We start from the raw sequence: 26,303 nt of genomic DNA on the forward strand, positions 1-26,303 counted from the left end.
GGTAATAGTCTCTCTGAAGCTTCATGCCATGAGTAGGACTATCATTTTTCTTTCGTTTTTTTGAAGGGACAGGTTAGATTGGACAGCTTGTTTTTGCCAGAAGCCTGAACTGATCCTTTGCAAAATATATTTTAATAAAATGTATGCTTCTGCCTACAAAATAGAAGACTTTTGAAATTAGGCCAGGAGCTGTATATAATCCTAATTCTTCATAGTGCCTATCTGTGTTAAAAGCTGCCCAGTTTCCATCATCCATACTGACCATGCTAGCAGGGGTTGATGGGAATAAGAGTCCAATAAAACCCAAAGTAACAGACTCATATCTGCTTTAGTAATATATCTATAAACAAGGAAGGTTGTGTCTTGAGCCTGGCACTCACATACTCCTTTCATATAATCAGAGGGAGAATTTCTGAAGTTATTTAGTTTATTTTCCCTGAATCTCAAGTTGTATGCAAACCAGAATAGTTTTAAATAAGCTAATCAATATCAAAAGTTTCTTTTATTTTGATGTAGTGTCTTCAATTGCTTTCAAAGTCTTGACAGACAACATGGACAAAGACTGTCCATGTTACAGGCTTTGCTTAGATTGTTTACATAAACAAGATTTGAAACACAGTGTAGGCACGAAGTTTATAAGCAGTAAATTTTAAGAAATTATACAGTTTTTGCCTTTGTGTGCTTTCCTTTTTTTAGATTTTGTTATCTGTCTAAATTGGGAAGTCGGAAGTTCAGCACTTGGACTAGAAACAAAATCTGTATAGCAGGGATATCTCACTGATCTTGGCTGTGGGATGGGTTGTCCTAAGAAATATCCTTCCTCTTCAGAATCTGAAGATGATGAAGATGAGTACCAAGAATCTTCTTCCTCACCCAAAAATCCAAAAAACTGATCTCTCTGTTTCCCCATTGCATAGTCAGGAGCAATATGATTATAATGGCTGAAAGAAGTTGGAGTATATGCCCGAACTGCCTGAGGACTTTTATTCTGAATAAACGTATCATAATCCTGAGGGGAATAAAAATTAAACCTTTCTTTTGGATAAGGTTTTCTTTCTGCAACCAGATGAAGTGCATTATCAGATCGAGATTTTCTACTCCTTCGATGATGTCTCTTTCCATGGTCTTCAAACTGATAAACACGTCTGCGAGTCCTTTCACTCATAGGAGGTTGGCGAATGTCAAGATTGTCATAGTTTCCATTATCAATGACATCATCTGAAAATTTCACTTGCTGAGGCCTAGTCTGTGATTTGGATCTTCTCAGTACTGGCACATGCATTGACTTTTCTTCTGGCAGTGTCTCACCTTGACATAATTCAGAGCTTAAACTTTTCAAAGACTCTGTGCTCCTATGAAGCATTGATGAATTCAATGTTCCCATGTTGCTCATTTTCTCACAATCCTCCACCTCTAGCTCTTGATAGGTTTCAAAGGAGTACAGAGAAGGTCTTGGTTTGATTTCATCAATAGAAGCACCTAAGAATTAAAAAAAAAAGTAATTTTGGTTGGAAAACTTACTTCATCCACAGTTAAATTCTAAAAAAGTAATTGAAGTTTATATAAGAAAGTCACATTTGGATTATGAATTATTTATTTACTCAAATTTTCCTCCATCAAACTCAGTGCAAGGGGAAGAAAACACCAGCAGTATAATATAGCAATTTTATTAGACTTCTGTATTATTTCAGTTATAACTAACTCTAGGTGATACACAATCAACCACATTCATATTTGAGAATAAAATGAGTTATCTTTCCTGGTGGCCATAGGGATCTACATATTAAATAAATTTGACAACAAACTTTTGAAATAATAATTTTTGATTATTAGTGATATCCAAAATGTCTGGTTTCAAGGCAGGCCTCTTCAAGAAACAGCACCCCTTTCAAGATACGCAGCATTTTCTTTCCAACAATGTGGTGTTGACTATCACTAGGATAAGTTTCTTATCTTCTCCCTGGCAGCCTGAACCAGCCAGGAACAGCAAGGGTCAAACCTCCAAGTGGCAGAACTGGCGTTACAAAGGACCCTGTCCACTTCCTTGACAGTACAAGCTAAAAAAATCTTCCAGATAACTGCACAAAATGTCAACTCTGGATTCTGACCATCTGGCTTCCAATTCAAACCAATTATATCCACAAAATGCCCAGCTAAATGGTCACTGAAGTCACTTAATAGATCAGGCAGGAAAGCTACTATGTAGCTAGGAGGACATTACAATAGCAGCATCCCTAGCTTGTCCTTCAGGCCCAAATGTACAAATAAGATATCACATCTTGGAACAGTATTTCTTGTGTTGGAGAACATTTTAGAATATTTTATAACTAGGCTACTTGTAAAAACTGGTAAAACAATATCATAAGGAGCTCAGCAGGGAAGCTGCTACTCCATTGCCTTCTTAGCTCCACCCCTGTTGGAGAATATGGTTTTACAAGGTGATGAATAAGCAAAAGATAAAATTCATAAGCACTTAAATTCCACTAGAAAGCACTTGAGGCCCTGGGCCATTGAACAGGCTTTCTTTGCAAAGGGAGCATGAATAAAAGCAAGGAAAACTGAATCTGTAAACCCTTGCAGAACAATGGTAAGAATCAAGCTTTATGATATGAAAATTAATTGTAAATAAATCACAATGCTTAATGAACAAACCATAAATCACAGTTCTTAACTGTTTTACCTGTGATGTTAGATAAAGCAAGGGAATCCATTGAGTCTCGAACACATTGCTCTTGTTTCAGGTTTGACAAACACTCCAGTGAATCATTATACCATTGCTTTTGGTCATGTTTGTATCTTGTTGTGCCGTGTTCCATGTCTAGTTCTTGGATTTTCCTGCTACTAGCAGGTCCTGGGTGACTACCGTATGCAGAATCACCTAGGCCATCTTGGGATTGTGCCCAATACATATTTGCCTGGTATTTCTTACTTGCTAAGCTTTGATTATTTTTCTTCAATTCCGATCTCCCTTTAGCCACGTTCTCACAAATCCACTGATCATTTGATCTAACATTTGCTTCCACTGGCTGTTGAAATAGGTTTTTATCACCAAATTTGAGGAGCAGCTGAGTCATATAATCTTCATGCTCAGCCCATTCTTCTGGATCATCAGGCATTTCCTCTCCCCTTACTTTCCAGAGTTCTTCATCAACAAAGCTTACTTCTTGCCTTGAAAGACTTAAGTCATCCAGTTTCCGTGAAAGTGTATTATCAGCTGTGCTTGAAAGACCAGGGAATTTGTAGTTCATTGCTGGCGACAACAGGAGAGATTGCCTGCACTGATCTGCTGATCGACTGCTTTTCCCCATACGAACACTCCTTCTGGAGTCTCTTGAGCGAGCAGACTGGAAAGCAGAATCAGAAGAATCTGAAGCATGAACATCTTCTCCCAAGCTGCATGATTTGGAGCAAAAAATCTGTCCTTGCTTGGGAAGGAAGGGGCAGCCAAGTAGCGAAACTTTGCAATGAGCACAAGAAAAGCAAGTTTCTGTAGCATGCCAATGTTGTCCATCATAAGTCATTTGAGCATGATCAACCCCTGTTAAAAGGAGATTTGTGTTTAAACATGTTTGCTAAGATTGTTATGACACTTTTCTTTCTCGTTAGATAAAATGTTTTAATAATAAAATTCATATGTTATTTAGTCAGATTTGAGACTGAGTCTATTTACACTATAGTGGTACCAAAAAAAAAAAAAATTGCAGCACCTTGAAGACTAATCAATATATCATTGGCATAAAGCTTTATTTCCATTTTTAATAGGTCTCTTGAAAGCAGACTATAGACACCTTACACTTCCATCTATCATTTTATTTTTAAAACACAGTAAAATGAAGTCTTAGCTTTAGATAACTGATAGAGAAAACTGCAGCGCCAAAAGAAAATCTAATAAATAGTAGTTCTGAGCATACATGTGTACCAGAATAGTACAACAGAAGTCACTGGCAATAAAATTAGTCCAACTAGCTGCTAGATTAACATAGCATGGCTAAAAAAACCCACTGTCCAATTAAAATGGAATTAATTAATTAATATTTATTTATTTATTCAATTTGTATAGCTGCCCATCTCACATATATGACTCTGGGCTGCTCACAACAATTAAAAACAACAAGAATAAAAAATATAAATATAAACAACAAACATACAACCGTCCTAAAACTACTATTAAAAGCTCAATTAAACAATTTGCTGATAACAAGCATTTACAGTATTAGTCTTTGTTTTTGTTGAAGTATAACAACTTTGGCATCAATAGCAAAATTAAAAAAAAACAATTTAAAAAGTTTAAAAAACAATTTAAAAAAAATTAAAAATTAAAAAAAACAAACAGCAAAATAGCCAGTTTGGTCAAGTGCTTAAGGCACCAGGCTTGAAAGCAGGAGACTGTGAGTTCTAGTCCCACCTTAGGCATGAAAGCCGGCTGGGTGACTTTGGGCAAGTCATTCTTTCAGCCCAACTCACCTCACAGGGTTGTTGTTGTGGGGAAAATAGGAGGAAGGAGTACAGGTAGTCCTCGCTATTCAACCACAATAGGGATCAGAATTTAGATCATTAAGTGATTTGGTCATTAAGTGAATCAGAGCTGATTTTATGACCTTTTTTAGATGGTCGTTAAGGGAATCACCATGGTAGTTAAGCGAATCCAGCTTCCCCAATGGACTTTTTTTGCTGGAATTCATTTAATGACCATGTGATTCACTTAACGATGATGTGATTCGCTCAACAACCATCGTAAAAAAAGTTGCAAATCATGATCATGTGACCGCGAGGGTCGTAAAGCGCTTTTCCCAAGGCTGTTGTTAAACAAATGGTCGTTAAGCAAGGACTACCTGTATTAGATATGTTTGCCGCCTTGAGTTATTTATAAAAATAACAAAGGGATAAAAAAAAAATACCCTGAGGGACTGAAATGTTCTTGTCATCTGGATATTAATTTTAAAATAACAGGGATAAACCTGGGGACCTCAGGTTCTGCAAATAAGCTTAAAGCCAATTTCAATTGAATCATAATGACAGCCATTCAAAAGGGGGTCCTTTAACTGTCCGTTAGATTTAAAACTTGGTTTTGTAACTAAATAGCTTCAACAAATATTTTTCCTCAGTTAAGATGCAAGCTTACCTATATGTTCCCCACAAGTCTCACAATATTCTGCATAAAGAGACTCAAAACAGCCACAGCAGAATGGGCGGCCATCCTTCATAATATACCTCTGGCCTCCGAGGATGGTTTCACACTCAAGGCAACAGAAGTGTTTCATGTGCCAGTGACGGCCTTCTGCTTCTGTACATTCATCAGCAAAAATGATCTGGGATAGGTGGGGAGGAAAAAGTTTTAGTTTTTTGGAATTTTTCTTATTTCTCACTCTCTCTTTCGGGGGATAGGTGAATTTATCTTTAAATAATAAAACAGTGGAGATACTGGTATTCAGCTCAGAGATTCAAAAATATCTTTAAAATCCTCTTCCTTTTTGTTAAAAATAACTTAATGTATTCTGCTTTGATGGTTAATTTTTCACTAATGATGTACTGAGCACTAATGTACAACTTTTACAACTCCTTTGTCCACGTACTGATATTATATCATTTTTATTCCTCTTTACCCTTTTTTCTTTTTTTCTCTTCTTTTTTTTTTAAAAATTAATTTTAAAAAGAACTGAAAAAGGGGGGGGGGGAGAGAAACATTTTAGCCAAAACCTCTGAGCCACACATAAGACTATCTGCCATATATAATCTAACAGTATTTTTGCAAGTTATATTTCTTCAATTTAAGTACTTTCACTAGAAGTTAATATGTTAAAAAGCATGTGAAAAGCAGTTTTTAACTGATGTGGGGAACCATTTTTGTCCCAAAGGATGTGTGTGGTAATATCAGATGATGAGTCATATCCAAATGCAGATGAACCTAAACACTTTTTGCTTGAGTGAAAAAGGGCTTAATGGACGGAGAACATCTTTTCTCTTTGAAAACTGGGATTGAGCAAGAGATAGACAGCACCATCATAGCTTTCAAAGACTTATCCTACTGATATATAGGGTAAACACATTTTTAATCCTTGCAGAAGACTGCCTTCTTTCCAGGCTACTTAGCAATTGTTTGGTCTGCTGGAAGGAGCACTGGGAACCTGTGGACAAGCCTTCTCCCATTCAGCAGCCCCAATTTTTGGTACAGGTAGCAATCAGGAAATAAATGCTGACAAGGTAACAATTATCTCACACTCCTTCAAGAGTATCAGTGGCTTTCCAACCACACAGGTAATGGCCATCAGCTACATGGAAGGGAATAGTAGCCAAGGTTCCAGTAGTTCTGTATGTTTGTTTTCAAGGGTTTCAAAGAAAATATAGAAACTAGAGAGAAGATCAAAAAATAAAAGAATATAATACAGATAAATAAACCAGGTATTTAAAGATGTCATGGACGTTATAGCTGGGGTTATCGTACATAAGATGGGCAGCCATATAAGTCCTTTAAATAAATAAATTTTATATATATATAAAATAATTTAGTTATATATAGTTAAATATTTTTAATATATTATATCATGTTAAAAGATTAAGGATCACTGTTAAACTTGAATTAGAATGAATATCAAGAACTATGGTCAACACAATATAAATTATATGTTGTAGTAGGTTTGGTCCATATTACTAAGAATCTATTCTGATTTAAGTACCTTGAAGCATAAATTCTATGCATAAATAAATCCAAATATTGGATACGCTACCAATCCATGTATTATACTCTAAGAATGGTTTCCAGTTTAAGCTGAAATCTGTTTCTAATTTACTTTCAAGATACAAACTTTAGATATCAACTTGGTTAGCCATTCTTCCATTGATGGATTCAGATAACCTTTCCAGTAAGAAGCATATAATATCCTTACAGCAATTATCCCATATAAATCTAATTCAGTATACTTTGAGGGGATATGTGGCTTGATAAAGTTTAATAAGAATATTTTAGGTTAAAATGGAAATTGAACTGTTAAGAATTATTTCATCCTGAATCATTTTACAGAATTGTTGAGTTGTATGGCATTAAAGTTTAATGCCAAATCTGAAAAAATGACCCAACCTGCTCATTAGATTTCCAGGAATTTTTTAAAAATAAATTGTCCTTTTTAGCAATCAAAACTGGAATAATATACAGTGGGGCAAAAAAGTATTTAGTCAGCCACCAATTGTGCAAGTTCTCCCACTTAAAAAGATGAGAGAGGCCTGTAATTTTCATCATAGGTATACCTCAACTATGAGAGACAAAATGAGAAAAAAAATCCAGAAAATCACATTGTCTGATTTTTAAAGAATTTATTTGCAAATCATGGTGGAAAATAAGTATTTGGTCACCTACAAACAAGCAAGATGTCTGGCTCTCACAGACCTGTAACTACTTCTTTAAGAGGCTCCTCTGTCCTCCACTCGTTACCTGTAGTAATGGCACCTGTTTGACCTTGTTATCAGTATAAAAGACACCTGTCCACAACCTCAAACAGTCACACTCCAAACTCCACTATGGCCAAGACCAAAGAGCTGTTGAAGGACACCAGAAACAAAATTGTAGACCTGCACCAGGCTGGGAAGACTGAATCTGCAATAGGCAAGCAGCTTGGTGTGATGAAATCAACTGTGGGAGCAATAATTAGAAAATGGAAGACATACAAGACCACTGATAATCTCCCTTGATCTGGGGCTCCATGCAAGATCTCACCCTGTGGGGTCAAAATGATCACAAGAACGGTGAGCAAAAATCCCAGAACCACATGGAGGGACCTAGTGAATGACCTGCAGAGAGCTGGGACCAAAGAAACAAAGGCTACCATCAGTAACACACTATGCCGCCAGGGACTCAAAACCTGCAATGCCAGACGTGTCCCCCTGCTTAAGCCAGTACATGTCCGGGCCCGTCTGAAGTTTGCTAGAGAGCATTTGGATGATCCAGAAGAGGATTGGGAGAATGTCATATGGTCAGATGAAACCAAAGTAGAACGTTTTGGTCTAAACTCAACTCGTCGTGTTTGGAGGAGAGAGAATGCTGAGTTGCATCCAAAGAACACCATACCTACTGTGAAGCATGGGGATGGAAACATCATGCTTTGGGGCTGTTTTTCTGCAAAGGGACCAGGACGACTGATCCGTGTAAAGGAAAGAATGAATGGGGCCATGTATTGTGAGATTTTGAGTGAACACCTCCTTCCATCAGCAAGGGCATTGAAGATGAAATGTGGCTGGGTCTTTCAGCTTGACAATGATCCCAAACACACCGCCTGGGCAACGAAGGAGTGGCTTTGTAAGAAGCATTTCAAGGTCCTGGAGTGGCCTAGCCAGTCTCCAGATCTCAACCCCATGGAAAACCTTTGGAGGGAGTTGAAAGTCCGTGTTGCCCAATGACAGTCCCAAAACATCACTGCTCTAGAGGAGATCTGTGTGGAGGAATGGGCCAAAATACCAGCAACAGTGTGTGAAAACCTTGTGAAGACTTACAGAAAACGTTTGACCTCTGTCATTGCCAACAAAGGATATATAACAAAGTATTGAGATGAACTTTTGATATTGACCAAATACTTATTTTCCACCATGATTTGCAAATAAATTCTTTAAAAATCAGACAATGTGATTTTCTGGATTTTTTCCCCCATTTTGTCTCTCATAGTTGAGGTATACCTATGATGAAAATTACAGGCCTCTCTCATCTTTTTAAGTGGGAGAACTTGCACAATTGGTGGCTGACTAAATACTTTTTTGCCCCACTGTACCAATGATAAAACATCTTAGACCATTTTTCTCTGAGTATAATGTTCTGAGTAAATTCTTCTTCTATTACAATTCCCATTGTTGCATCTATATACTGTATTCTAATTCTGAATCCATTTCATCATACGATCTTTGACCTGTTTAAGGTCCTGAGTCATACTTCACGAACAGTCTATAAATAAGGCCCAACAAATGTTCCAAGTTAAGTATTATAAGATTTTAAAACTCAGTCAAATCTCTTAGTATTCCCTCTTGTTTCTGCAGTTAGGTTCCAATGTTTCTGAGGGCTACATAAGAGGAATTTGTAGATCACACTCAGAAGTGCCTGAGTAATAAATGCTATGCTCATTTTCACTTCCATCTTAAGTATTGTGAGAATGTGAGATTTACCTCATCACATGCTGAACATCGTGGCTTGAGCAGTTCAGCATGGTGTCTACCACAATGAATTTTTCCATCTTGGAAGAAATAGATTAAGTCAACAAGAAGTTCACTGCATGTAAAACATACAAAACAGGACGGATGCCAGCACACTCCAGGCCCAGCTCTTGAAGCAAATACTGCAACTTCACCTCCATTTATTTTTGTACCACACTGAAAAATAAAAACAGGGATTTAAATACTTTTTCCTCCATATATCCATCTAGATAAACCTAGATACATTTACATATAATTTTAATTTTCATACATCTACAACTTATCAGCAACAATGTGACATCACATCTGTGAGGAAAGGACTGACCAGGACACTAAAGGAGCATATGCTGTTACTATTATATGATCTTCCTTGATTCAAGGCTACTGACTCTCGTTTCATATTGACTATTAATAAAACAACTTCTTCTCAGAAACTTTCTTTGAGCATTCCGTAGTGTTAAGCATATGCTACATGCATGCACATACTCATACTGATTCATCAGCATCCTCTAATCAAACCTTCATTATCCCTCGACTTACCTTGGTATTTATCAGACTTTTCTTGATCAATATTTTAAGTATATTGCTATACACAAAAGCACAACAATAGGTATCATAAACCAACAAATGCTGTTTGATCAGTTTTTAGCCTAGCAAGCTTGACCTCACATTTTATTTAATCCTATTCAATTTATGCTTTATTCCATGTTTATCAGTAATTGAATTTCATAGAGTTACGGAATTCTTAATTAATAATAACAATGTTACCTGTTCACAAAGTGCATGCATTATTGCTTGAGGGAGTAATTTGACTGAGCCTCGCCCCAGTGCTTCCTTTTTACGTTGTGCACTAAATATCTGAAGTTCTTTCTTCTCTTCTTCACTTAAAGACTGGCAGTATCGCACCTTCAACAAAATAAGCCAATATCACATTTAGAATCTATGCAAATTATATTTGGAATAAACATGCATGAATAGGTCTACATATATCTTTTTGGAAACTAAAAGTTTGTGGACTTATATCAAATTCATGGATAAAAGAGAGTTGCATACGCAGCTAATTCTCTTCTTATTCTTTCACCACAATGTAATGATCTGTCTCAACAATTGGAGCTGCTACAGTGACATGAAGTGTTACTGCTGTCTATGCAGTACTGCCCTGGACACTGACATACTTTGAAGATTATAGCCTATGTCCATTTTGATTTTACGAGTTTATGGATTTAAGATAAATTTCTATAGATACAATTATGGAATGAAGAAGTAGATTATTCTTTCATTCTTTATGAGAAAGAAGAGATGAGAGGTGGCACCATAGAGTTTTGGTGCTGTTTCCATCCACAGCCAGCATGAGGTCACTGACAGTTTTAATTAAAAAATCATTTTCTAAACCCAGCCTGTCCAGATCAAACTTTGTTGGGTGAATCTATTAACTCTATTAATGAATTAGATACATTTCTTTTCAAATAGTTTTCAAAGAATTGAGCTACATGACAGATATCTGCTCACGCCTTACACTTCAGAATATGTAATGATAAAAACTACCGCTTTGGTTCTCTAAGACAATCTTATTGATGTATCTCTTATTAGGTACTTCTACTTTCTCTAGGACGGATCATTCAGTCACTTGTGAAGTTGCAAAATTATCCATTCAAGAGCAGGAAAAAATAAAAATAAATATTGATAGGAAATAATTCTTGGAGAAAGCTAACAAGGGTTATTATACGTTTTTTTTAAAAAAAACACCACCACCCTAAATTACACCAGGATTGGTACCTTGCACAACAGAGGGTAGTCATTATTTCATAGAACAGATAATACTGTAGGGAAGGACTGTACCTGTAATGTTGCAAAGTGGCAAGCCAAAGCATAAAAAACAGGCACAAAGGGATGGGGTTGATCTAAACTGAAATGCTCTTTCAGAGTTTTAGGGTGCGAAATACAGGTGCAAGTTGTACATATTGCTCTGTATGTGGACAAGTATACCCTTTCCCACCCCATTCTCTACTTAATACATATACTTTATATTGATAAAAGGCTGGCTATGAACCTTTAAAAATACTAAAATAATACAATAAGCCACATTGCTGGTGGCAGGGTTTTGTTTTTTTTTTAACTAATGTTTAACTGCTATAAATTAAAGATTTGGGGAGAAGACCAAATGAAAACAATGCTGATGGCCCAAGAGCTTCTCTAGAAAAAGTTTTCATCCTTGGCCTTTAAAGCAACAAAAGTCCTTGGCGGGATGATGTGGTGGAACATATCTTTGCAGCTGTTTTCGAATACTCTGAGTTGGACTCAGAAGCACACCAGCAGTAGAGCTCCTTTAGGACAGAAGCCCTCTGTTCAAGGGACTTGACTCCTGATTACCAGATGGGCATGTATTTTGTCAACAGTATAGAACAGAACAGTATAGAAGTGGCTTATCCTTGCCTTCTTACAAGATTTTTTTTCAACTTCCTAGTCTAACTTAAAATCCTGGAATTTTCTGGTGGTCTTCATCCACAAATTAATTAGGTATGATCCTGCTCAACTCTTTGGGATCAGCCAAGATCATCTGCATGCAGCATAATAGGAACTAAATCAGGGGCGCAGTCAGAATTACAGAACTGTATGATTGACCAACTGAACACTTGCAAAGGTAGTCTCATACCCAACACGTTTCATGGCATGCGTAACTGTAATTGGTTACATCTCGTCACATAGTTTTGGGAGACAGCCAGCATTTGAAAAACCATAGATTTGTTGCAGAAAAAGGGAATGTGTCCCTCTGTCTCAACTCAGCAGAGCAAAACATGATTATCTATACCTACCTCATTGTCGTGGGGTGGTAGCTGATACAGAAGCTGCTTAATTCGGTATTTCTCTCCAGGACTGTTAACATATGGGACCTTCTCCTCTGACAGGCAGGCGAAGTAAAGCTGAACCTGAATTAGAAGCCAGACTTATATCCCATTCATACACTTCCGTGTAAGAATTCTTCATCTGCTATCTTATACTGATTTTTATTTATACAGTATGCTAGGTCTATTTTGCCTATTTATTTACTTATTTACACAATTTATTAGCCGCCCATCTCACTTTTTCCAAGCGACTCTGGGCAGCATGCAACAGGGTTAAAAACAATCAATAAATACATTTAAAAAGTATAAAAAACTAAACTAAAACAAAAAATAATAAGTGAGGAGATGTTAAAAATAATGGACCCACCTCACTAGATCACCCATCCCCTGGAGTCCCCAGGCCTGCTGGCACAACCAGGTTTTGAGGGACCTCCGGAAGCCCAACAGTGACGAGGCCAGCCTCACCTCAGGGAGAAGAAGACTCCAGTGCGCAGGCGCCACAGCAGAAAAGGCCCGCAGCCCAGAGCCCACCAAATGTAGCTCCTTAGGCGTCAGAACCCATAACATGCCCTCTCTGCCAGATCTGGTAGGATGGGCAGATGAAATCAGGGAGAGGCAGTCCCTCAAGTAACGCAGACCCATGCCATGAAGGGCTTTAAAGGTCAACACCAGCATCTTGAATTGGACCCAGAAACAAACCAGTAACCAGTGCAGCTTGCGAAGCAGAGGTGTAATGTGTGTTCCGCCAGAAGCACACGTAACTGCTTGCACCGCTGCATTTTGCATCAGCTGAAGTTTCCAGATACTCTTCAAGGACAGCCCCATGTAGAGCGCATTGCGGTAATCTAACCAGGAGGTGACCAGGGCATGAGTGACCGTGAGAAGGTCCCCCTGATCCAGGAATGGGTGCAACTGGCACACGATACAAGAGCCTGTGCAAAGGCTCTTTTCCTTTTTTCTCGGCATCTTTAGCAGAATTTGCATTCCTTTTTTTTAGGAAGACCAAATAAGCCAACTCTGGAGAACTGGATAACCTCAGATAACTAGCACCCAGCTGTTGTATTGCTTGCCTGGAATGCAATTTAAAGTGGCAATCAGGGCTGCCATAAATTATGCACATCTCATTTCCACCTCCTCCAGGATAGTTAGCAGGTCTGTTAAAATTCCACATACTCTTTCTGCATTTTATCACACAATGTGTGAAACTATCCAGAAAACAACTGATAATTCAACAAGTCTGACTTGTTCCCTGAACTGCATAGACTAAAGGTTGTTTTGTAATTTCTTGCTGATTAAGTTCATTCCTCCCATTTGAACTTTGCAGTTGTTAAATAAAACCATATTTGCCACCTGATACAAGCAGAAAATCTACTGCTGCTTCTATCTATAGTAAACGATATTCTCTACTTCCTGCCCAAATAGAACTGAAAGAGAAAATAATGTTTCACTGAGGAAGGTGTTTTCTGTTTGCCTTATTGTTATTTAAATTACAAAAGGATTAATAGGCCAGTTATTTGTAAGGAAATAGAAATGAAGTGTCTTCATATTAATAAGAAATGTATTATTTTCTGGCTCCATTTTACTTGGAGGACTACACTGAACTATCAGTGTCAGTACTGCTCTAATTTTAATGGGCACAGCAAATTGGTCAGTAAGAAGATAGCTATATTTAAACGAAGGAAAGTTTGGAGAAAAATATGTGATTATTCACAGGGCATTTCAAATGAATAGGACATTTACAAAATGCACAGCACAAAACAAACATACATCCTAAAGAAAGTGTACCCCCAGGCATCTTTGTAAATAATTTTATAAGCATATTGCATCTTAAATAAGATACTAAGAAATTGACTTTTTCTGTTGAGCTATGTTAACACTACCTTGAATATTATTTTGTATTTTAAAGTTTAGTTCAAAGTTCCAATAGACAAGAATATATGGAGTCCTTGGTGCTCTCTGAGCTCAATTGTTTGCTTGCAGACATTTCATTACCTGATTAGGTAACATCATCAGTACAAGTGTTAGGTTTGCTCCCTGTTTATATACAGTAGCTTGCCCTGCCAGTTCTGGAGGGGTGGTGGTTTTCTTCTTGGAAGTTCCTTGATTAGGGTATTGTTTTCTGCTTGATTGTTTGCCTGGTATTAATCCCTGCTTATCTGGGTGTTAGCTGCTGGAGAGGATGTGTTCTGGTCTTTTTGTTTCCTTCTCAGCTTAGTTCAAAGTCTACTTAATTTTTTTAATCATAATAATGCTATTATTATATACAACCTAAATAGTAAAAACTGATTTTTAAGTGTGGGGTTGTTGTTTTTTTGGTCTACTATATTTATGAAAAAAAAAAGATCAATATAACATAAGCACAGAATTACTTTTCTAATATACAGTTGAACATAAGCTGATTAATATTTGCCCTTACCTGTTCTGGTCTAAGACCCGGAGGAACCCAGGCATATTCTTCTAAGGCGCATCCAGAATCATCATCTGATGTTGAACTTCGTTGGAAGCCAGATGTACGGCTGGCAACTTTTGGTTCCATTTCCAAAAGACACAGGTCAGTGGGCAGTATCAAGATGTTCAGTTGTAGTTCATCAATTAAGAGCTCTAAAAAAAAAAAAGTTCAAAAGTTAAATATTGCAATAAAAAGCATAGCTACTATTTCAAAACATACAGATGTCATACTGGCTTTGCTCCTATACTTGTACTTTATTCTATGTTAATTTTTCAAAGCAATAAGGAAACATACATGCTATTTCCAATTATGTGGAGTTTTTTAGTTCCTAATTAAAAGAAAGCAGGAGTGAGACTTTACATGCTAAACAGTCCTCTAAAGGAGAATATATATATATATGGGATTAAGTGACCTTATGTGTGGATTATGCCTTAACATGTTAAAATTTAATCCAAGAAAAATGCTTTTTAGATAATGTGCTGTTCAGCTTAATCCCTACGTAGTATTATGAAGATATACACTGGAATTGCATGTTTCCCATTTGCTTTTGCTTTTCACTTGCAATTTTTTATTATAATTTGACTTTAAACAATATTTAAGATCCTGGATACCTAATAATGTAACATTTTTTCAAACTATAGTTAGAACGGAAAATTATACATTAAATTGGTTGTATCGAAAATAGAGCCATATTGAAAACAGAGACTGGAAGAGGGATCACTGGCTATCCTGACAAAGACATGACAAATTGGGCCTCTGATGCAGAAGACACTGCATCAAGATTTGGTATATAAATATTAAGAAATCACTGACTGCTCCCCATTTTATAGCTACTTCATAACAATGCAACTTGTAATTTAACTGTATATACTGTGATGTTTAAAAGTCAGTCTTAAGTATAAAAAAGAGAAATGAATACAGATAAATGAAGCACGAAGTAGATTCTATGCATGAAAATTGAGACAAATGTAAGACTTTTCTAGACTCCTAAAATATTAAAACTCCATTGCCCCCAACGAATATGTTTCGCAGCATACCCTAATCTTGTTCTTCTTTACAGAAGTTAAAAAGAAAAAGATACTGATGAACAAAGAAATGTTCTAGCAAGGCTTAATTTTTATAAAAGATGTGATAATCATATCTGACTATATACCTATTTCAAGTGAATTTCAAATAATGCAGTATATATAAAGGTATAATGGCATACTACAGTATACTAAGTATATTATAATAAGTATGCTATAAGGTATACTATAGTACAATATACCTAAAAAGTTTAGGAAATGTTAGTGAGAATGTACGTCTGTGTACTTATGTAAAACAAAGAAAGCAATTAAATGTCTGAATCTTCCATGTAAAGTTATGGTAGACCAATTTTTGCTTGACATGTGAATAACCTATGGACAAGGAATTAAATATACAGCAGCATTGAAATACATTACATGCTTCTATTTATATGACATTCCAACTTGCAAATTCTATGCTGTTGTATCAAGTGACATATTAGGTAGTAGGCCTGCTGTGCAGACATTCATAGTATGATCTCAAGGCAACTCATCATACAATCTTGGGATTTTTAGCAATATCCCATGCTGATGCTTCCATGTGAAACCAACTAGTATGTATTTTCCTAGACATCATGCATTTTTATAGGCACTTATATTTTGGATAGCGTATATAGGTAAAAAATTATACATATGTATTTGAGGAATAAACATGCCTATGTTTGCTACAAATAACCAAATTGTTTTCTTACCTTCTATCACTCTTTTTCTCCTTTGTTTTCTTAAGGACTTTTGTAAACTTCCTGTGCAATCTGATATTTATTTGTAGTGCAGGGACAATCTTAAATTTGAAGAGATTATCCTCTGCATTCTCTGTTAGCAGAGGTTTGGCCAATCTTACTTAACTCTTTATGTCTTTTACAAATTCAGAGAAAAACAAGAGTGCCATATCCTCACCAAAGAAAAATACAGACAATATTCTTGAGCATTCAAAAATTATCCCTTCTCCTGGAATGAAAAATGCAAGTGCAGAAAATGCAACTTTTCTGCAATACACTTAATAGCATATTAGCAAAATATATATGCCAGGCTCAGTCAGTTAAGTGGGATTTATTTGCAAGTATAGGATTAATAGGATTGTGAACCTAAAAGAGGAAATCTGGTCTCCTTGATCACTCAAATATTAAGATCAATTTAATAATACATACCAAATAAAACTGAGAAAGGTCTGATTTTGAAACATGAATGACAGTATTACTAAATATAAGGAAATGGGACAGTGAATTAAATCTAAGATTTTGCCTGTCTAGACAAAAAACTTCCTTGCTCACAAATGTGCTTTTTTGAATTTCACACCAGCAAATTTTAAGGGAAAAGTAAAACTAAATCCTATTATGTTCTGCTTAAGCAATCAGAAGCCAGATAATTGTTAGAACAACCTATTGTACTATCCGGACAATAGATTTTTCCAGATATAATACTAATAATCTCCAGTTTTGCAGGACATTTTGTGTAGCTTCATATTCACAAACAAAATGCCTTGTATACCAGTAATCTCATTTCAAAACTTTTTATTTTATTTAACATTTTAAAATAAAATGTTAAATAAAATATTTTATTTATTTTAAAGCTCTACAAAGCTTAATAATACTGATTTAAACTACTTGGTTGTTTTCTGAATGCAACACAAAATTTGACCATAGTTGTATCAACTAAATCAACCTAGCCTAAAAAGTGAAAACGTGCCAAGCATACTATAGTTGTATACAAGCAATTCTGTTAAAGTAAGCTTTATTTTAAAATGGCAATTTTAAAAGCAAACTTTGGGTCAATAAACAAAGCTGTTCCATAAATTTCCACACAGCCTAGCCCATGCATTATGGAAGGCATAATCAAGTCAAAGATCTCCCTAAATATTTAGCACAGGCTTTTCTAAACTCCTGCCAGTCTAATCAATTTTGGTGACCCACCCAATATGCTTTTGGTCACATTACTTGAATACTTTTGTATTCAAGAAGCAGAGCACCTGGGAATAGCTACAGTGTTCCCTCCCAATGCTACTCTGCATTGTTCAGTGAGAACATTGCTGCTTCATGCAGATACATTTTGGGTTCTGTCATTTAATATGGAAAGCAGAGGGTTGATTTGCACCTAAAAGCAATTTGCCATCAAATTGCTATGGCGGCAGCACCACAACCACATGGTTGGCTTTCAAAATTCATGATCTGAGCACACACACCCCCACCACGAAAAGAATGCTAGCCAGTGCTAAATATAGCCTTTGAAACAAGTCCTACATTTACCAGCATTCCAAAAGAGTTAGAGCTTTATACTTCCTTCCGACTATGAGAGATGGACTTGCTCCTTGCCTTCAAGCAGGCAGACATTGGGGCCTGCAGCTGACAAGCACCTACAGCTCTCAGGCATATAGAAATACAGTGTTTTAAAGCTTTTTGAAGACCATGTGGACTGAAAATAACAGTGAATGGGAACAAAATCAACCAATGGAAAAGTGAAGATGAAACAACTACATTGTATAAAATACAATGAAGTAATAATAATAAAAGCAGACTAGGGCTAACAGAAACTTAATATTGATACTGATAATAGTGATGACACTGGTAAATAATGAGTGTTAAGCTCTGCTCTTGAGAGTTTATATCACATCTTTTGAAAAGATTTCAACTTAGAATATTTTACAATAAGTAACAGAATGAAGATGTGAAAATACAGGTAATATAATGTGTGTGTGTGTTTCAGTGAAAACGTAGCACTTAAAAAGGAAATGGAGAATGTGTGACATACTTTTCAGAAGAATTGATTAATAAAGTACCTTTTCATTGGTTTTAAAACCATCCACTTTTGGCTCCACCCATCTTTTCATCATAGCAGACACACCCACTTCTGATAGCATTCAGTATTCTGAACTGTGCATTATCAATGATCCAAAAAAGTTTGCCAAGTCTTGCACCAGTCATATTTGGAACACTTCCTTGGGAGCCCCACTTGATTAAGTAGGAAAAATGCTATCTACACATGCACTGTCTCCCTTTGAAATGCACAACCCAGAAACTTCAAGCAAAGAATCTTATTTTCTCCAGCCTTTTAAAAATGTTACGTTAATTTAGGTTGCAATGCAACTGCATTATTTTAATGTTCTATTTCTAATTTTACAGTTTTTGGATTATCTACTTATTTGATTATTAGTTTCCTTGGAAATGGTAATTTAAAAAAAAAAGTTTATTTGTTCCTCTGAATTGGAAACAGTAAGCTGATATAACTTAAGTGCAAGTCAATAGTTGCCTGAAGTAAAGTCAGGTCATTTTTGAGTTGAGCTTGACTTCATGGATATGTCTATATATGTATTTTGGATATGTCTATATAGGTATTAATGACAATATAGATGTTATTTGCTATTGCCATCTTCCAATAGATACTCCTGAGAAGTAGATCTTATTAGGTTAGATAATGCTTATTTTCAAGTAAATATATATATTGTAATGCAGGTTTATCAAAATTGGGGGAGGGATGCATTCCAAGTACTATTTCTGCATAAATAGCTACAGAATTTTGTATTATTTTAAAATATGCTTTTAGAAATTGGTACTTTTCATGGATACAGCATGAAGAAAGAGAAAGACTTAATACTGTGCTTTTTCACCTGAATGACAGGCAAAAAATGGCAATATTGGAAGTCATTTCTTGGCTCCTGGTATAAATCCTGCTAACTATCTCAATAAATTTGGAGTTTCTTACTAATTTCAGACTTGGAATACTTAAATGTTATTGAATGCAATGAAATTAGTCATACCTACTTATTTCAAAGAATTTATTCTAGGTGCAACTATGTCTGCGTCCAACTGTTTATTACAATGAAGCATTGAAAGAAAATATAACCATGATATTTTCCTGCTCTGTTCTTTAAAATAGCAATAAGACTGATGAAAAATGTGCCCTTTATATAAGTCTAACCTAGAGAAGCTTACAAAAAAGCTTACATCCTTTCGCTGATGAATGAACATTTATTAAGCATGTAATTGGATTAAAGAGTAATTTGATTTAAGGCATTCAGATACGTAACAGGGTAAATGTCACCTATATTCATTCAACATAAACTATTCAGAAGACAGCGCTTTTGCACAAAAATGAGAGAATACCTCAATTCTGTCCTTGTTTTCTATACAACAGCCAAAGTTATATGTGAAATTAGCTCTCCTTTTAGGATTTCCAGGTCGCTGGGTATGCTCTACAGTCACCTCTGACCAGAATAAAGAGGTCACAATTCATAAGACCAGTTACATAAACATCCTTTCCTATCTCCTGCTGTTTGACTCTATCCTGCAGGACAAATGGTTTAACAACTTTTTGTTAAAGTGTATGTTAAGCCTGTGGGGAATATACGATGCAAAGCACACACCACATTCATTGCAACTATGTCCAAAAGGGTCAAGATTTTAGATTTAAAAAGGTGTCTGTGTCATTATTTTAATGGGAATAAGTCAGTCCTTTTAAATTTCAAGCAGCATGATTCAGCCCAAGCATTTCTTATTACATTTATTGCTTATTTAACACAATTCTATTTGCAAAGTAATTCCACTGTGTTCAACCTGATTTATCCCTAGCAAACGTGTTCAGAATAGTAGCCTAAGGGTGCTATTCAAAATTTTGGATTTAAAATCAAGGATCATTTAAAGTGATATTGGCTATATATTGTTATGTTAAAGCACTGTCACTCAATGTTAATTAGGACCATTTGCTTGCACACTAGGATAGAAATATACAAAAAGCATGTTATGGCTCAGTAAAAATGAAGCCTGATGAACTGGTTTAGAATAAAAAGCAAAGAAGTTATTGTCTTTCAGTTTGCTTAGATAAATAAAGGAAAATATAACTTTTTAAAAATTTCTTCTGAAATACATGCTTTATGCCGTTCTAAACATCGATCCTAAGCATCAATAGCCAGATTTTACTCTAATATAAACATACTCATGTTTCACTCCATCACCTGTTGGTTTTTGAACACTACACTACTTTGTTGAATGCAGAGTATTGAGTTTGCAAAGACTTTGCACAGAAAATATTTCAAAGAAATAAAGACATCCAATAGATTGTATTTACAAAAATCATTGTCAAGATTATCTTAGGTAAAGAATTTATTGAAATAAACTATATAGCACCAAAAATGCTTTATTTACTATATATTAATGCTTGCAACTTTCGCATCCAATCAGTTGGATGTTCAATCCATGGATAGCAGATGCTCATAAAAAGAAATAATAATTTAGTTATATCTATACATTTTAAGAACACTCCAGACAATCCTGGAAAAACAAAGCAAAATATGCACATGTCCTTTGGCTGCACTCTACACAAATTACTTAAACACAGAATAGTCTTCTCTAACTCAAGGGCTTTCCTTCCAAAACCTGTTTTTTCTTAATAATATTTTTAGAAGAGAATTAAATGGCTTACATTCAGACAGGAAGATGTTTACAGCATGTTTTGGTCAAAGCCCCAAGCCTTAAAAAGAGGCACTCACCAGGAGGATGGTTTGCTGAATTAAGGGTCTCCATCTGCCATGTCTACAAGAGCAAGAGAAATGCTCAGCGATCCAACACAGCACCAGAAACAATGAAGCCCAGAGTTCACAGCGTTCAGAGGATGGGAACATCAGGAAGTTGTCTGCCTGCCCCCCACCCACTTCCATAAAGTGGGAGGAACTCACCCCCCTGAACAATGTGAACCCATCTCTTTTTATCAGAGGGCTGCCCACGCTGGCAAGGGATAGCGCAGCGCAAATCTAGAGCTACTGCTCGAGCTCAGAGTGATTTGGACTTGACAAGCAAGAATGGATGGCTTCCAATTATTTATCTTCTACCCAAAAGTTGCATCTAGTTCCAGTTTTTTAGCAGGGACAACTGGAACTTTCGAGGCTGAAGTCTTTCCCTCCAGCCCCCGCCCCACACTTTTAGATTAGATAGAAGCATCCGCATTTGAACTCCAGTCCCCCCTCCAGGGAAGATGGCCAGACTTCCTTGGGGGAGGAAGGCAGCTCTCCTATCCTTCCAGACAACCCATCTAGCCTTACTGCTCCAGGGTTATGTTCCAGCTCAATCAGGAAGAAATGAAAGCGATCCCCCCACTCCTGCCTCTTTGCTTCACCTGGTCTCTGGAAAGGCTCTAGCCGATGGCAGCTGCGTCTCTGCCTCCCCTGAACAGAGGCGCAGCGCCCGCTCCCAATCCCGCAATCAGCCTCGCGCAAGAGCCTTTCCCAAGAGCCCACCTCCCGCTCCTGTGCAAAGCCTCAGGGAGCTCAGCTCTCGGCAGCCCGCCAGAAAACTAGAGGCGCACGTGTGTGTGTAAGACAGAGAGTGAGAGAGAAGGCAGAATCCCCACAGCATCTCCTTTTCTAGCACAATGACCAGCCATTCTGCTCCTCCCCAACATAGACCTTCTGAACCCTTACTAAAAAGAAATCCGCACTCTTCCATCCCAACTTCGCTGAGCCCCTTCATTGTACCTCAGATGAAAACGAAAGGTACGGGCGCCACGTTCATCCCATGCACCCCTCAGTCAGTCACTTTAGGAAGGATCCCCAAGGGAAGGTCAAGGGAAAAGTTCATGCTTTGCTGCAGCCATTCCAGCCCTCGGAAGAGCCGCAGGAGCCGAGCCTCCCCTCGCCCTCTCTAACACTTCCTTCACGAGTCTGCCAGCTTTTTGAGAAAGAGCCTTTCTTAGGCGGCTACCTTTAACTACACAGTTCCTCTCCTGTGGAATGGGGTGGGGGACGGCGGCTTTTATGTCAAATTTAGAATGAAAGGAAATAGCTCTATTTTCAGCTTCCAGACGTGAAGAACAGGCCATTTCCCAAGGACCGAGCATGCTGGGTTTTAAGGGAAGGGAACCGAGGTCTCTTTGCTCCAAACATCTGATAGAAAGCAACTATTTTCAGAAACTGAGGGCAGTTAAGAGAGCAGAAAGGACAGAAGAATTTTGATTTGCATGTTTATGAATGTGATTTTGGATGAGCCTACCCTCTAACTCTATCCAGTATTGGGTAGAGAAAACCCTCCTGGCTTCAAATTAAAGGCTTTGCTACTTGACCCCTGGGCATTTTCTAATTCCTTAAGCAATAGTCACACTACAGATCAATCACTGATGACCCCAATGCCCCACATTTCAGAGAGAGAAATGTGAAGTTCAGAGAGATGTGATCATTGGAAATTGACCTACTCTGGAGAAGAGTTGCCAAAGAATGTGTCAGGATGTAAGCCAAATAAAGTTAAGCGCGTCTGTAGAAAAAGGCACTGTTCTATAAACAAGCAAAAGAATTGGAATAACCATTCATAAAGGCATCAATGGAAAAAAGTGGGAACGATTCCTTAAATTCAGTTCTACTTGGCTGGTACACAAAGTGCTAGAGGCTTCAATCCTCTGCAGTCACACTGCCTTCAACCGAAGGGTCAGTACAGTTCGATACACAGTTTTTAGCCCCAGGGCTTAATAGCACCCTAATCTTGGTGCTATAAATGAGTTACAAATTTTAAATCAGTATCTGAATATATGAATAAACAAAGAGATATCTAAAGTACAGTACTGAAGTTTTAGAAACCCTTAAAAGCGTTTCCTAGAAGTCGGGTATAAAAATTATCTCAACAAGCATTTCCATCCCGCTGAACAACAGACCTCATTGTAAGATTCAGTGTAGCGCAGATTCAGCTGTTAATGGATAAACTCAGTAGCAGAAGTAGGTTTCTACTGCCAAGTAATAAGGAAAAGGGGGGGAAAAAAAGTTGCTATTTGAGCACAGCACAGCTGAAAGTTAAGTCAGTAAGCCCAATAGTTACCAAGACTTGGCCTTGGTCAGACAATAGTATTTATAATACAGACATGCTTGGATACTTGCCAGCGTTAAATCAACTTGATGAACTTTCAAGTTGGAATTACTGACATGGCTGTTGTCTGTTAAGGAGAACCATTTCTACCAGTGTTGGGTTTTTTTTAGAGGTATTTTTTAAGCACCAGTGCCTGTGTGTCTCCAATGATTAGCGTATGATTCCAGTATACTGAGAATAAAACACTAGAAGAAATGCTGTATCTTTGTGAATTGCAGTACACAGTGTTTTCTCTGAATGTTGCAGTGCTGTTCTCTGCTTTAAAAAGGGATTCAAAACAGATTTCAAAGAATGTACTTTGCAAACATACGTTCTAATGTATTTTTTTTAAAGAATCCATATATTTTGTATTTAAAAATCACCAACATTGTGTAGTATTTCAAAATTATAAAAATAGTTTTATTTTGTTTACTTGGGTGGAGATCCCTTTTGTGTATCCAGGGTGTGTGTGCACTTTAATGCTGCTCTGTTCCATAGAATAAAACATTCTATTTATAATTCCAAGTCAAGCACTTTCGTTTTAATCTAATTCAAACTACTCTATACTACTCTATATTTAATGTACCATACCTTAAAATCCTAGAACATGAACATAATGGAAGGTCTTAATCTTAATCTGGAGAATATATTCTACCACAGCAATTATACATCTGTTTACTCACTCCTAATGATTAATGAAGTTTGTTCTTGAAATTGTTAATTATACAAGGTGTATTACTAGAACAATGACTACTAATATATTTCCCTCAACAAACCTATTACTTCAGTGGCTTCATACAGATTCCTAAGGAGGGAGGTTTTACTGCAGAGAAATCAAAAGCTATAATCCATAGTTTTGCTGCATAACAAAACAAAATGTGAAAGAAAGAAAGAAAGAAAGAAAGAAAGAAAGAAAGAAAGAAAGAAAGAAAGAAAGAAAGAAAAAAAGAAAGAGGGAGGGAGGGAGGGAGGGAGGGAGGGAGGGAGGGAGGGAGGGAGGAAGGTTTTTTCTATATATGTAAGCTAACTATATCACATCTTTTCTGTACACAGGATGAACAGAATTAGGATACTACTAGTGGAAAAGTCATGCCAAGATAGAATTTGGTTTATACAGCAAGATATTCAAATGACAGTTTCCAGGGAGAATATTATTTTGTTCCTTCCAATTTCTAATTCACTATTTATCATTTATTTTAAAAATTAAGCAATGTGTGGACAAGAATATTTTCCTATACGAACTACTGAAAAGTACAGTGACAGATGTGCTGGGAACTAGAAACTATTTAATATATTTTTATCTTCACGACACTACAATTTTACAGTATTTTTTGTTGGATGGGCTGAAGAAGTCTACAAATTATTAAGTACTTCCTACAAGAATTAAATCAGAGACAGACATATCCACAGGGTGCTAAGAAGATTCAATCATGTTTGAAAAGCATTGTTATTGTGCGGGTGAATCCATTCAGGAAAGGAAAAGAAGGGAGTCACAGGTCATGGGAAGGAAGATTAAGTACCCCCCCCCAAAAAGCTAAGCAGGAAGAATTTGTTTTATCAAGCTCCACCTATTTCCTTTCAGCCTGTAGCCGTTAAAAATGACATGCTTGCCTTATACAAGAGATATCAAGAAAACAAACATTTGATGATTTTGTTAGGTTGTTCATACAGAATGTGTGTGTGTGTGTATAACAACAAACCAAACAAACCATACATGGACAAGAGAACTTGGAACTGATGAAATGCTACAACAGTAGACCTAATGAGAGGGGATATATGAAACGTATGAGGGAACTATGGATGGACAGAAGACCTACATCCACAGTAACTGAGAAACAACTATTAACTTCAACACAGTGAAGAGGAAGCTGCTCTCACAACTTGAGATAGACCAACTCCACATTACAACTCAGACTCAAGCAGACCTGGAAGAACTGGATGTACAGCCAACACCTGAAGCTGGAATGTCACTGCCACCCTCTCCATTACAGAGCACAGCAGCTGATAGGAGGCATAAGATCATGGATAAACTAGCTATAGTCAACCCTCGAGACCAAGGCTCAATGGAGAAGTACTGTCGGATAGTATGCTAGAAGATGCCAAAAGAGCCCTCACAACAGTCCCTACTACCACCATAACTCAAACCAATGAACTGGTTTATGCTACAGCCACTGTAATCCTGAAAATATTTGGCTACATGATCAAGAAGAACAGCAGTACATATCACCCCCCTGGAAAATGAGGGTGGAGGCTAAGATCAAGGCAACTCAGAGATAAGTTAGTCAGCTGGTGGAACTACAGAAGGGTGTGGAGATTAAGGATAAGACTCAGGTGCTGAAGAAATACAGGGCCTTACTTCAGAAACTGAACAGTACTGGAAGAACATATGGGAAAAAGAGAAGACACATAAGACCAGTGCAAAGTGCCTGCAGGACCTGAGAGCAGATCACAGCAATCTCCCAGAACAGGAACCGGTCACCATCACAGTAGCTGACATCCAACAGCAGGTCAAGAACATGAAGAGTTGGACAGCACCTGGCCCAGACCTGATCCACACCTATCGGCTAAAGAAACTAACAGCAGTACATGAACGCCTAGCAGCACAGATGAACCAGCTGCTAGCACCAGGCTCCCACCCAGACTGGCTAACACAAGAAAGGACAGTGCTGATCATGAAAGACCCTCACAAGGGAACAGCATCATCCAACTACCGGCCAATAACCTGCCTCTCCACAACATGGAAAGCCCTATCAGGCATCATAGCTGCCAAGCTACAAGACCATATGGACCAGTACATGAGCACAGCTCAGAAAGGCATTGGGAACACCAGAGGCTTGAAACACCAGTTGCTAATAGATAGAATAGTCGCCCAAAACTCAAGGTCTAGACAGACCAGTCTGAATACAGCCTGGATTGACTACAGGAAAGCCTACGACTCAATGCTACACACATGGATCTGTGAATG

The 26,303-nt window shown here is 37.2% G+C and overlaps 1 protein-coding gene across 4 annotated transcripts in view; it reads right to left on the minus strand.

Moving 5' to 3' along the window:
• Positions 1-483: 483 nt before the first annotated feature.
• Positions 484-26,303, minus strand: part of PRICKLE1 (prickle planar cell polarity protein 1) — a 70,699-nt gene continuing 44,879 nt past the window's right edge. For 2 of the 4 annotated variants that reach the window (XM_007433824.4, XM_088141742.1), the window contains 7 exons: positions 14,428-14,612; positions 11,982-12,095; positions 9,937-10,074; positions 9,142-9,345; positions 5,123-5,309; positions 2,681-3,538; positions 484-1,479 (listed from right to left, as the gene is read on the minus strand). In XM_007433824.4, coding sequence (XP_007433886.3) covers positions 650-1,479; positions 2,681-3,538; positions 5,123-5,309; positions 9,142-9,345; positions 9,937-10,074; positions 11,982-12,095; positions 14,428-14,547 — 2,451 coding nt within the window. In that variant the 5' untranslated portion in view covers positions 14,548-14,612 and the 3' untranslated portion in view covers positions 484-649. Of the gene's footprint in view, positions 1,480-2,680; positions 3,539-5,122; positions 5,310-9,141; positions 9,346-9,936; positions 10,075-11,981; positions 12,096-14,427; positions 14,613-21,003; positions 21,047-21,984; positions 22,147-26,303 lie in introns of those variants that run through there. The other 2 variants (XM_025170259.2, XM_025170260.2) reach the window with 2 other exon arrangements.

Source organism: Python bivittatus, unplaced genomic scaffold, assembly GCF_059951505.1.
Source record: "Python bivittatus isolate LINGU-HERP-01145 unplaced genomic scaffold, Pbiv_v1 ctg000330_np1212, whole genome shotgun sequence".
Taxonomy (NCBI): Eukaryota; Metazoa; Chordata; class Lepidosauria; order Squamata; family Pythonidae; genus Python; species Python bivittatus.